At 39.7% G+C, this 13,185-nt stretch overlaps 1 protein-coding gene and 1 pseudogene across 1 annotated transcript in view; one reads left to right on the top strand and one right to left on the bottom strand.

The window, feature by feature from the left end:
• LOC107724008 (gastrula zinc finger protein XlCGF8.2DB-like) overlaps positions 1 to 5,188 on the top strand; it is a 14,179-nt gene extending 8,991 nt beyond the window's left edge. The window contains exon 3 of the mRNA XM_016532772.1: positions 3,948 to 5,188. Within this exon, the coding sequence (XP_016388258.1) occupies positions 3,948 to 4,771 (824 nt within the window). The 3' untranslated portion in view covers positions 4,772 to 5,188. The remainder of the gene's footprint in view (positions 1 to 3,947) is intronic.
• Positions 5,189 to 9,459: 4,271 nt separating this feature from the next.
• LOC107724007 (putative nuclease HARBI1) lies at positions 9,460 to 12,389 on the bottom strand (annotated as a pseudogene).
• Positions 12,390 to 13,185: the final 796 nt, after the last annotated feature.

Here is a 13,185-nt window from a genome sequence, read left to right as displayed (position 1 = left end):
TTTGGTCATTTTTATTTACTACAAATACAAAAGCTATAATTATTCTTTTCCCTGTTGGATTTTAATATTGTGGCCATCTCCTCTTCATCTGTCAGTGGTGCTGGTGCAGGTTCTCCCCCCATTTTACGAGTCTCTGCATTCTTGCTGTTGGCTGAATAGAAGTCAAATGTTTATTTCTTTACACTAATTAATAAATGTATGTTGGATTAGAGAACATTTAGCCTAATTATGTGAAAAGAGCATTAGACTATGTGGAAAAAGCCGCTGCACATTGAAATAGACACTGAATGTTATTTATTGAATATGTCAAATGTTTGTAAAGTCATGTCTACTACACCCATGAACCTTTTACACTTGAAGCTTTACCTGATTGAATTATGTTTTTATGTTTATTGTTTTCTGCTGCCACTTTTTTTTTTTTTTGCCCGTGGGATAGCCTACCATGAAAATGAAGATTAGTTCAATAACTTACCATTCTGCCAGTTTTCACCTCTGATATTATAACAGTGATTAATAATTAAAGTTACGTATTGCGTAGTATGCGGAAGTCTTTTTTTCGGGTGCTGTTGCCATGGTGAATCATAATTTCGGAGCTCCATTGATCATGGCTTTTCATAGTCATGGTGGACGCGCTAAACTCAGAGTCAACATACTCAAGAGTGGATTGAACTAACACAATTCAGCTGTTCTGAAACCGAAAACTCAGAGTTTCCCATCTCAGGGTAAGTCAACTCAGAGTTCAAGTTTTAACTTGGAGTTTGTTGAACCTCCTTTCTGGAATACACCCCTGGTTTCACAGACAGGGCTAAGACTAAGCCAGTATTCGGCCATAGGTCAATTAGGACATTTAAGTAATTTTTATAAACATGATTTAGAAAAAACATTACTGCTGTGCATCTTGAGACTTACAAGGGCACTGACATATTTTAAAATCAATCAGTGCAAGTTTCTTTCAGTTGAAACAGGTCAGACTTACATTTTAGTCTGGGACTAGGCCTAAAGGGATAGTTCACCCAAAATGGAAATGTTGTCATTAATTACTCACCCTCATGTTGTTCCACACCTGTAAGACCTCCGTTCACAAATTAAGATATTTTTGATGGGATCTGAGAGCTCTCTGACCCTCCCATAGACAGCAAGGGTCCTTACACGATCAAGGTCCAGAAACGTAGCAAGGACATCGGTAAAATAATCTATTCTCGTAGCTTTATAAAATTACGGTTGAACCCCTGATGTCACATGGATTATTTTTCCAATGTCCTTGCTACATTTCTGGACCTTGATCATGTAAGGACCCTTGCTGGCTATGGGAGGGTCAGAGAGCTCTCAGATTCCTTCAAAAATATCTTAATTTGTGTTACGAAGATGAACGAGGTCTTACGGGTTTAGAACGACATGAGAGTGAGTAAATAATGACAGAATTTTCTTTTTTGGGTGAACTACACCTTTTAGCCTTGTCTATGAAACCGGGGGATAGACAGCAGCAGGTATTTATAGGCTGCTGACCCTTTAAGACTGACTGCACGGATCCAATATACTGATACACGTTCGATTTCTTTTTCAGCTGTTTAAGACATAACCGACTGTGTTTACGAGAATAATTGTTGAGATGAGTATTTGGACATAATTATGTGTATGTGTCTGTTCAAACACAAAGAGATGCGAAAGACAAATCAACTCGGTGTTCGCCCACTGTCTGAAATGCGTCTCTGTGTGTGCGCGTGCTTTGCGTGTGTGCGAATCAAATCAAATCAAATTCTCTTTCGCCTCTTCTAGAGCTGGAATGGTTTCAAATCACTTGTATGTGTAAATTGGCAATACAAAACATGTACGAATTATAAACTTTCACTCTATGATGGTTAAATTTTGCAATTAATCAGCGAAACACATGCGTGCCGAACCATCGGGCCTGGTCCGTATTGATCACGGATCAACTATGATCCATTAAACCACTAACAAGATAAATAGAACATGTATCAACACCAGGTGTTCTCAAACTTTTTGGGGCCAGGGATCCCATACAGTGGAGAAAATTTTCCAAGGATCCCCTCATAATTATAACATTTATTAAGCATATGCTTACAACAATTTGTACTCTTAGATGCCATTGGAACCTCCCTTTTAATTTTTCTGGATTCCTTTTTTTCTTTTTCTTCTTCTGGATTCTGTTTTAATGGTTAAATTAAGTTGTAGTAATCAAAAAGCACATCTAATTAACTGAAATCATTAAACTTATTAAATTGTAAAATTATTTATTATAATTTTTATAGTAATAGGGCCCTATTAAATGCTTTTTCTTTCCTTCCTTCCTCTTTCTTTTATTTTTAGAACTTCTGTGTTGCCTGTTTTAATTTTTTTGGATGTATGATTTAATACATATGTATAATCAACGGTGTTAATAAGATGAAGACATAAAACATTTACTTTTAAAATATAATCAAACAAAAAAATTTAACAATTATTTATTAATATTAACAATTTCTATATGTGTGAATGTACGTTTCAGGGATGAGCCTAGAGTGATCACACCGATCATACTGGTAGATGATAATGGTAGAATTAACTTTTAGCACATCAAATAAAATAGTTGGTTGATGCTATGTCTGTCTTATTAATTTGTATAGCATTTCCAAAATACTCATTGTACCGGAGCAGCTTTACAGGAAGTTACATTCTAACAGAAAGTCATACAATGTATTTATAGTCCATATTGAAGAGTTTTATCAAAAACCTTTTTGAAAGTCATGCTGCAATAGATTTGTCCACCTAAATACAGTGTCTTTCATTTCATTTGAATTGTACAAATGCTGTTTGTCAGTAATAGTTTATTCTCTGTGCAGTACATAAATTGAGATCTAGCAGCTTAAGTTTAGAGGTTTTTGATCTAATAATTAATGTTTCTGTTTGGCAGAATTTATTAGAAAGAAATTACTATTCATACCATATTTTACATTAATGATACACTCTGTTAACTTAGAGAAGTGTGAAGTTTTGTCAGGGTGCAAGAAAATGTGTCATTATCATAACAGTAAAAACGAATAATGATAATGTCCCTTAGGGGAAGTGTATACAAGGAGAAAAGCAGAGGACCTAATACTGAGTCCTGTGGCACTCCATACTTGTGTTTGATATGATGTCTTTTCAGACGTCTCTTAAATCAGGGGTGTCCAATCTGCTCTTGGAAGGCCACTGTCCTGCAGTGTTAAGCTCCAACCCTAATTAAACACACCTGCTAGTCAAGTTCTTAAGACTGACTAGAAACATCCAGGCAAATGTTTCAGAGATGGTTGGAGTTAACCTGTGCTGGACATCCAGGAGCAGGACTGGACACCCTTGTCCTAAACCATGCTAGTACTTGTTCACAAATGCCAACATAATCCTCATGCTATCAAAGAGAATGTTGTTGTCAGATGATTTAATAGAAATGTAACTTTAATAAGCATAGTTTCTGTGCTATGATGGGGCTTAAATCCTGATTGAAATCATGTTTATCAGCAAAATACATAGTTGAGAGGACACAATTTTTGTAATATTTTAGAAATAAATGGAAAATTTGAGATCGGTCTAGCTGTCCTGGACCACCCCCAGCACTGCACATTTTGTATGTCTCCCTCATTTAACACACCTGATTCAACTCATTATTAGATATTGCAAGACCTGAATTGGGTTTGTAAAAGACATACAAAGAGCCATACAAAACGTGCAGTGCTTGGGGTGCTCTAGGACAGGGTTGAGACCCCTGGTCTACAATAATCCAGTTCTCCTGGGACAAGTTATAAGGGATTTAATAACTGTCAGCTTTATTGGAGTACTTTCTTCAGAATATGACAAAAAAAAACTTCAAACAATGTTAAGGAGAGATTCTGAGAATTCTTTTAGTGTTGGCTTTGATTCCTTATGTTGGTTTTAATGCTTTAATGTCGGGTTTTGTTTTGTTTTTGCTTTAGACCTGATGGCACTGAAAGAGGAGAGTCTGAAAGAAGAACTGAAAAATCAGGATGAGAAACGTCAGGATTTCAAGAGAAGAGAAGAATCCTCAAAGATTGAAAAGACTTCCTCACAAAAAAGAGGTCAGAAGACTGAATCTAACAGTTATTTCACCTGCTGTCAGTGTGGTAAGAATTTCACTTATAAGCAAAACCTTGAAGTTCACATGAGAGTTCACACTGGAGAGAAGCCTTTCAGCTGCCAACAGTGTGGAAAAACTTTCAATCAAAAACAAAACCTTAAAGCCCACATGAGAGTTCACACTGGAGAGAAGCCTTACATCTGCAAACTGTGTGGACAAAGTTTTACACTTAAAGGAAACCTTAATGCCCACATGATAATTCACACTGGAGAGACCCCTTACACCTGCAAACTGTGTGGGAAGAGCTTTTCAAGAAAAGAAAGTCTTATGACTCACATGAACGTTCACACAGGAGAGAAGCCTTGGATATGTGGTCAGTGTGGAAAGAGATTCAATTGTAAAGAAATGCTTAATCAACACATGAGGATTCACTCAAAAGAGGACTGTTTTATATGTCATCAGTGTGGAAAGAGTTTCATGCATAAAAGAAGCCTCAACACTCACATTAGACTTCATACTGGAGAGAAGCCTTTCATCTGCCCTCAGTGTGGAAAAAGCTTCTCACAAAAAGGAAACCTTCAAACTCACATAAGTATTCACACTGGAGAGAAGCCTTTCAAGTGTCTTCAGTGTGATAATAGATTCACATATCAAAGAGACCTGAAACGTCATTTGCAAACTCATTTGGTAAAGAAATTGTGAGCAATTTCACTCTGAAGGAAGCCAATTTGAGGGTGAAAAAACTGAAGAAAATATATATTTCTGGGAAATAAAGGCTATGTTCACTTTGCAGATGAATGTGGGCCATATGTGATAGTCCACCTTTATCATCAATTTAATTTGCAATATTCACCTCTTTATACTTTGCCTTGAGGTTTGTTTTTTATTTTCCTTTTTCATGTACATATGAACTCTTATTTCCACACTTTTTTGTTTCCACTCAATCTCCTTTGCTATAGTTTCAAATATTGAGCAGTTGAAGTAGACACGCTCTAATTTTGATAGTATAGAGGCATCGCTCCATTTCATATATTGATACCTCTGAATCAAACTATTGGTTAAACTGTCTTAATCTGTCTTGTTGTGAAATGCCACAATGTAAAAGAAAATTCTAAATAAAAGGACCCAAATTATACATAAATAATGAACACTATTCTGCATTATTTGATTCATGATACAATGCACAGTCAAAAGTGTTGCTACAGTTGGGGCTCATGTGGTGACATCTGGGAGCTGGAGTCCATTCTTCATACATCGCTTATTACATCCTAGATCAAAAGACACATCCGAGATGATATGATCCAGCTAATCATTATCTGGCTAATTAGGTTCTTTGAACACACCTGTTGTTGATGATTAGTATGGCTGGATTGAGTTATCTGTGATCATTGCGCGTTCATGCGCTGGTTTAAAAGGGGCTATCTATCGATAGTAGAAACACTGATCAGCAATGCTGTTATTGGTTGGCCACAATGGCCAAAGAGCGTGCCCACTTTTTCTCGGCGGGGATATATAGCCTAATATATATATATATATATATATATATATATATATATACATATATAGTATTGTATATTATTATTATTGCTATTATATAGTATTGTAATAGCATTATATAGTGGTTCAACGCATTATATATTGTGGGGTTTTTAGTCACAGATCTGACTATTTTTTCGGATAAGCAAGAAAAAAATATTTAAAGCACAGAGAATGACAATGGCGTGAAGGGTTTTTGACATAAGCTAATTTTATGTGTATGTATACGCAACTTGGTATTTCCGCGTGGTCTGAAACACGTTTCTATGCTTGTGCGCGCTTTGACTGTGTGCGAGAACAGCGCGTGAGTAACGAATTGAGCTCTCTTTCGTTTCTTCTTCTTGTGGTTTAAAATTGCTTGTATGTGTTATGTCCTTGGTAAGAAGCAATGAGGAGGCATTCGAAAATAAACTACTTTAATTAACCAAATTAAGTAGTAGCATAACAGTACAGCACATGCAGCAGCAGGTGGAACGCTTCTGATTCCCTTACTCTTCTATTCTCAACATACTAGTGATGTTCGGTTCTTGAACGAATCGTTCTTTTGAGCCGGTTCTCAGGAAGTAACCGGTTGAGCCGGTTCACTAATCGAACTGAATCGAACTTTAGTTCCGGGTTGATGACGCAAGACGCACAGCCGAAGTAGCACGTCCAACTTAGAAAGAGCCGAATGAGCCGGTTCAACCAACTGTCGAAGTTTGCAGAGGATTCAACAAGAACCGAATGAGCCGTGGCAAAGTTTGCAGAGGATTACCGAAGATTCTGATGAGTGAGTTGACGATACTGTGCAAGCCTGAGGCGCGTACTGGAAATATGCTTATTATGACTGTTATTAATTTACATTTTATTAAAACCTGCAAAAACCTTGCTTCCTTTTGAATGGTCGAGTACTTGCATTCAGCCGGTGACAAGGTCCGGGACGCAAAAGCGACAATGCGCTCTGTTTTATCCTTGTGAACTTGAGCAAGAACAGCGCCCAGACCGTAGTCAGAAGCATCTGTAGATACCACTGTAGGCAAATCTGGGTCGAATAATGAAAGTGCAGGGCTATGTATGAGCAATTTTTTTTTACAGCATCAAAGCATTGCTGTGCGTCCTCGGACCAGACGAAATCGGAGCCCTGTCTGATGCAAGTGCGCAGAGGTTCAACTACGGTGGCAAAATTGGGAATGAACTTATTGTACCACGATAGTAGCCCGATGAAAGAGCGAAGTTGTGGTGCATCTTTTGGGGCTGGTGCATGAAGAATAGCAGAAAGATGATCCTCATCAGGTTGAATTCTTTGCACATTCACCATATGGCCCAGGAAACGCAGACTGGTTTTGTTGAACTGACACTTCGATTGATTCAACTTCAGTCCAGCATCCTGTAAGCGTTGAACAATGGCTTTGAGTGTGTGGTCATGTTCAGTTTGGGTACGTCCCCAGACATTGATATCGTCAAGGTAATTGGCAACATTCGGAAGTCCTTGTAAAACTTTTGCCAACATTTTCTGAAAGGCGAAGGGTGCTGAAGCAAGTCCATACGGTACGCGGCAAAATCTGAAAAGTCCTTTGAGTAATGAAGGGGGTCAGATCGCGGCTCTCCTCGTGTAATGGCAACTGAAAATAAGATAGTGGAAAACACAGTCACTCCCCTTAACAAAAACAACAGTTCCTCAATGTGTGGTAGTAGATAGCTATCCGCAACTACAGCCTTGTTGGGTTCTCGCAGATCCACGCACATTCAAATGGCACCCGGCTTCTTCTGTACTACTACTATCGGGGAGACCCACGGCGAAGCGTCCACTCTCTCGATAATGCCGAGAAGGCGATGAATTTCCTCACTGACTGCGTCTCTAACAGACAACGGTAACCGGCGGAGTTTCTGGCGCACAGGAGTGACAGATGAAGAAATCTTTACTCTGTGCACAAAGCCTTTTGCGCATCCAAAAGCAGCTGAAGGCGTCAAAGTAGACAATCGCAGCACAGGAGTTGAAGTCTGCGCTGGCAAAATGGAATTGCCTTCGAAACGGAGATGCAGTCCATTAATAAGATCCATTCCAAGCAAAGCTGTGCCAGATTCGACCACGAAGAACGACGTGGGGCAGGTGATGTCATCCTTAGAGACAGTGACAGGTAAGCATCCAAGTACGGGAATCTGAGCATGAGAGTACGTCACCAGTTTCAATGAAGGAGGCAGCAAAGCATCTTTCTTGAAGTGTGTATCATACACAATTTTCAGCAAGATAGAAACAGATGATCCAGAATCCACGGTAAGCTCGATAGGCACAGCCGTAGTTGCAGTTGCAATGACAGCAGTGCACCGAATTTTATCAGTTAGCGACTTCAGGCAAGTCAATTTCACGCACTGAGCGAATCTGTCCCGAACGACACACCCGCGAATAATGTCCTATCTTTTGACAGTTATTACACTGTGCCGATGCAGCAGGACAACTACGGTCATTCGCAAGGTGTTTCCTAGATCCACACCGATAACATTCACGGGACGACGAAGCAGGTGCAGTAAATGGAGGCTTTGAAGAACACACTGTAGACGGTGGCTTTGAAGGTGGTCTACGGCGGTGACGTGCAGCTGCAGGTGGAGACTTTGCATGTATCACTTGCACAGGAACTGAACGATTACTCTATAATAATTTGGCTTGTTCACCAGCAGCTTCTGTTTGAGTGGCAATAGTAATGACTTTTTCAAGAGTCAATTCAGATTCCAAAACAATCTCTCACGAATCCGATGACTGGACACGTTCTCCACCACGCTGATCACACAACATTTCGTCAAGAGTAGCTGCAAAGTCACAAGTAGACGCTAAGTCCCGTAGAGCAGCTACGTACTGAAGTATGGTTTCTCCTGGTGCCTGAACACATTTTCTTGAAGTATGATGCCCAGCCACTATGTTCCGTCGAGGAGCAAAATGCACTTTCAATGTCGCAATCGCATCTTCCATTGAATCACCTTGATTCGGCAAGGTATAAAACAATCTCTGGCCTTCAGTCCCCAGACAATGTAGAAGCAGCGCTCGTTTGCGTTCAACCGGCCATGCATCTCCAGAAGCACCAACAACAAGCAAATAATTCTGGAACATCTGTAGCCACGTGTCAAAAGGGATAGCTGGTTCTCCGGGACATGGCAAAACTTGTTTGAATCGTGTTCATGATCTTTAACGATCTATTAAATTAAAGTGCTTTGTCATGTTGGTGGTGACACCTCTCTTGCAACATGTTTAGCTATCACAGATATTATACTTAGCTTTTTTGGCTTCTGATCGCAAATGTAGCCAAACTTTGGAGCGCTTGGATTAGAGAGCAAGGTCCTGGCAGATCGCTAGGTCCGGTCCTCACAGATGAAGAAAAAAAAAAGCGCATAGGAATCGATAGGCGGAATTGAAATTTTTATTTGACAACAAGTATCCGATTCCTGACCTTAAGTATCCGATTCTGGAATCGGAATAAATTTTCGATTCCCAACCCTAGTAAAGACAGTGTATCACTTTGTCCTACCATTTATTTTCATTGCACAGGACAGTGAAGAAACCCTCTCGGATGAGTGTCCTTTGGAGGAAGTACCTGTAAGTGCATAACTACACATAAAAACACACTATATACTGTACATATATACTGTATATTAACCCTCTAAGCGCCAAAGTCGCAAAATTGCGACAAGACGTCATACTTAATAAAATAGGCTGTAGATCCTAATATGGCAGGATTACTAAGGCTATAGGCAGGTGAGCTTTTTTTTCAGGGTTGGAGCTGAACTCTGCAGGACTGCGGCTCTCTAGGACCGAACTTGCCTACCCCTGGGTTAACATCTCTCTTTGCAGGCAAAAGATTACCTTTTTTTAAAAGAAAAACTAATAAAAGTCATGGAAACCATATTTGCCTTGTTTTTTTTTTTTTAATTCTTCTCAAAAATGGTGTTCCACAATCCTGTCCCGTGCAGCTCTGCCACTAGGTTGGTCCAAGTGCACTGGCTGGAGGTCATCATCAGGCTGCACTTCCACCACAGGGGTCCTCTCCTTTCTAATGGTGGCAATGTTGTGTAATACAGCGCATGCAACAATAATGCCACATGCCCTGTCAGGTGCAACCCTCAAGACTTTTCAGACACTGAAATCTTCCCTTTAGTTACCCAAAGGTCATTTCAATGCGTGCCCTTGTCCTGGCTAGAGCTGCATTGTAATGGGATTGTGGTCCAAGGTTGGGTTTAGGGAATGGGGTCATAAAATACTGCCTACAGGCATAGCCCCTGTCTCTGACCAGGATCCTGTCGTAATCACCTGTTCAATGGTAAAATGCAGTTCTGTTAGGCCCAGATTAAGTGTGTGTAATACAGTGAGCTTGACATTAATATTTTCCGTACCATGTACAAATAATGTGCATAAGCGTGACTCTCTGAAAATTCTTGAGACATGCACAGATCCTGGCCATTTGGCGTCCACATTTGTGATATGGCACATAGTCACACACCATCTAAGACATTGTAGTCAATCAACTGTGTACTTATGGAATACATACACACATATATATATATATACATATACACGTACATCTCAATAAATTAGAATGTCGTGGAAAAGTTCATTTTTTTTCAGTAATTCAACTCAAATTGTGAAACTCGTGTATTAAATAAATTCAATGCACACAGACTGAAGTAGTTTAAGTCTTTGGTTCTTTTAATTGTGATGATTTTGGCTCACATTTAACAAAAACCCACCAATCTCAACAAATTAGAATATGGTGACATGCCAATCAGCTAATCAACTCAAAACACCTGCAAAGGTTTCCCGAGCCTTCAAAATGGTCTCTCAGTTTGGTTCACTAGGATACACAATCATGGGGAAGACTGCTGATCTGACAGTTGTCCAGAAGACAATCATTGACACCCTTCACAAGGAGGGTAAGCCACAAACATTAATTGCCAAAGAAGCTGGCTGTTCACAAAGTGCTGTATCCAAGCATGTTAACAGAAAGTTGAATGGAAGGAAAAAGTGTGGAAGAAAAAGATGCACAACCAACCGAGAGAACCGCAGCCTTATGAGGACTGTCAAGCAAAATCGATTCAAGAATTTGAGTGAACTTCACAAGGAATGGACTGAGGCTGGGGTCAAGGCATCAAGAGCCACCACACACAGACATGTCAAGGAATTTGGCTACAGTTGTCATATTCCTCTTGTTAAGCCACTCCTGAACCACAGACAACATCAGAGGCGTCTTACCTGGGCTAAGGAGAAGAAGAACTGGACTGTTGCCCAGTAGTCCAAAGTCCTCTTTTCAGATGAGAGCAAGTTTTGTATTTCATTTGGAAACCAAGGTCCTAGAGTCTGGAGGAAGGGTGGAGAAGCTCATAGCCCAAGTTGCTTGAAGTCCAGTGTTAAGTTTCCACAGTCTGTGATGATTTGGGGTGCAATGTCATCTGCTGGTGTTGGTCCATTGTGTTTTTTGAAAACCAACGTCACTGCACCCATTTACCAAGAAATTTTGGAGCACTTCATGCTTCCTTCTGCTGACCAGCTTTTTGAAGATGCTGATTTCATTTTCCAGCAGGATTTGGCACCTGCCCACACTGCCAAAAGCATCAAAAGTTGGTTAAATGACCATGGTGTTGGTGTGCTTGACTGGCCAGCAAACTCACCAGACCTGAACCCCATAGAGAATCTATGGGGTATTGTCAAGAGGAAAATGAGAAACAAGAGACCAAAAAATGTAGATGAGCTGAAGGCCACTGTCAAAGAAACCTGGGCTTCCATACCACCTCAGCAGTGCCACAAACTGATCCCCTCCATGCCACGCCGAATTGAGGCGGTAATTAAAGCAAAAGGAGCCCCTACCATGTATTGAGTACATGTACAGTAAATGGACATACTTTCCAGAAGGCCAACAATTCACTAAAAAATTTTTTTTTATTGGTCTTATGGAGTATTCTAATTTGTTGAGATAGTGAGTTGGTGGGTTTTTGTTAAATGTGAGCCAAAATCATCACAATTAAAAGAACCAAAGACTTAAACTACTTCAGTCTGTGTGCACTGAATTTATTTAATACACAAGTTTCACAATTTGAGTTGAATTACTGAAATAAATGAACTTTTCCACGACATTCTAATTTATTGAGATGCACCTGTATATATATATGTACTGTATGGAATACATAGTATATATATTACCAATCTAAAATATTAAGAATTGTAATAGTAACTCACCTGCACATGTATACTGTGAACCCCCTTTCGATTCACAAAGTCCCCTTCATTGGGGCCTGGTGGGGCCTTAATATAAATGTGTGTGCAGTCTATGGCACCAATCACATTAGGGAAGCCTGGGGGACAATCAATTCATATTTACTGGCGTGGTCATATTCACACGATCTTCATTAACAAGTAGAATATACCTGCAATAGCGGAAAAAGCTCTGTTTTACAACTTGGGGTCTTAAGTAGCTTGGAAAGACCACAAAAACCCCTACAAACTGCTTGAGCCCCAGGTAAACTTTGCCGCATCCCCAATAGTGTAAAGGAAAGTGCCATTTGCAAAGAATCTCAACGCAATGCACACAGTTTGTGCTGTTGTTAAAGCCTGACTCCGACGAGTCAAACTTTTAATATGAGGTTCCAACAAATTAATTATGTGAATGACACCCTCATGTGAAAAACGATATCTTTCAAAAAGTACACTATCGTGCTGTGCTAATGGATCCTGGCTGTCTCGCAAAACGTGATTAATTCTAAAAGCTCTGCAAATTATCCTCGCACCTTTCGCAACCGGTTGCTCTCGTAAAAACGGGCAAGACATGGCTACAAGTGCAGTAGACTTCCCGTTCTTATCATTAAAATGATTTTTAAAAATTTGATTTAAACTAAAAATTAAAACAGTTAAGAATAGAAAATGATGATACATAAAATACAGTGCAATCAGTTTGGATGTAGCACAGTGCTCATTCAGTAAAAGGCACAACTAAACAGATGTGTTTTTAATCTAGATTTAAATATGGCTTCTGATTTAGCACATCTGATCTCTTCTGGAAGCTGGTTCCAACTGCGGGTGGCAATAATAGCTAAAAGCGGACTCCCCTTGTTTTGAGTGAACCCTTGGTATTTCTAACTGACTTGATCCTAATGATCTGAATAGTCTGTTAGGCTTATATTCAGTGAGCATATCTGCAATGTATTGAGGTCCTAGGCCATTGAGTGATTTATAAACGAGTAATAATACTAAAAAATAAATCCTAAATGTACCTGGAAGAGTAAAGACCTGAGGAGTGGTGTGATTTGCTCAGATTTTCTGGTTCTAGTCAGAATCCTGGCAGCAGCGTTCTGGATGAGCTACAGCTGTCTAATGGTCTTTTTAGGAAGGCCGGTGAGGAGACCATTACAATAGTCCACCCTGCTGGTGATAAAGGCATGAACAAGTTTCTCCAAGTCTTCTTTCTTGTTTGACCCCTAGCATCAAGGTATGCATATTTCACCTTGACAACTTCAACTTTGTTTCCAAATACAATGACTTGAGTTTTCTCTTTGTTTAACTGAAGAAAGTTTTGGCACATCCAACTGTTAATTTCATAAATGCATTGGCAGAGGGAGTCAATGGG

Source organism: Sinocyclocheilus rhinocerous, unplaced genomic scaffold, assembly GCF_001515625.1.
Source record: "Sinocyclocheilus rhinocerous isolate Xijiao unplaced genomic scaffold, SAMN03320098_v1.1 scaffold575, whole genome shotgun sequence".
Classification (NCBI taxonomy): Eukaryota; Metazoa; Chordata; class Actinopteri; order Cypriniformes; family Cyprinidae; genus Sinocyclocheilus; species Sinocyclocheilus rhinocerous.
This window is presented reverse-complemented; position numbering and strand designations above follow the sequence as displayed.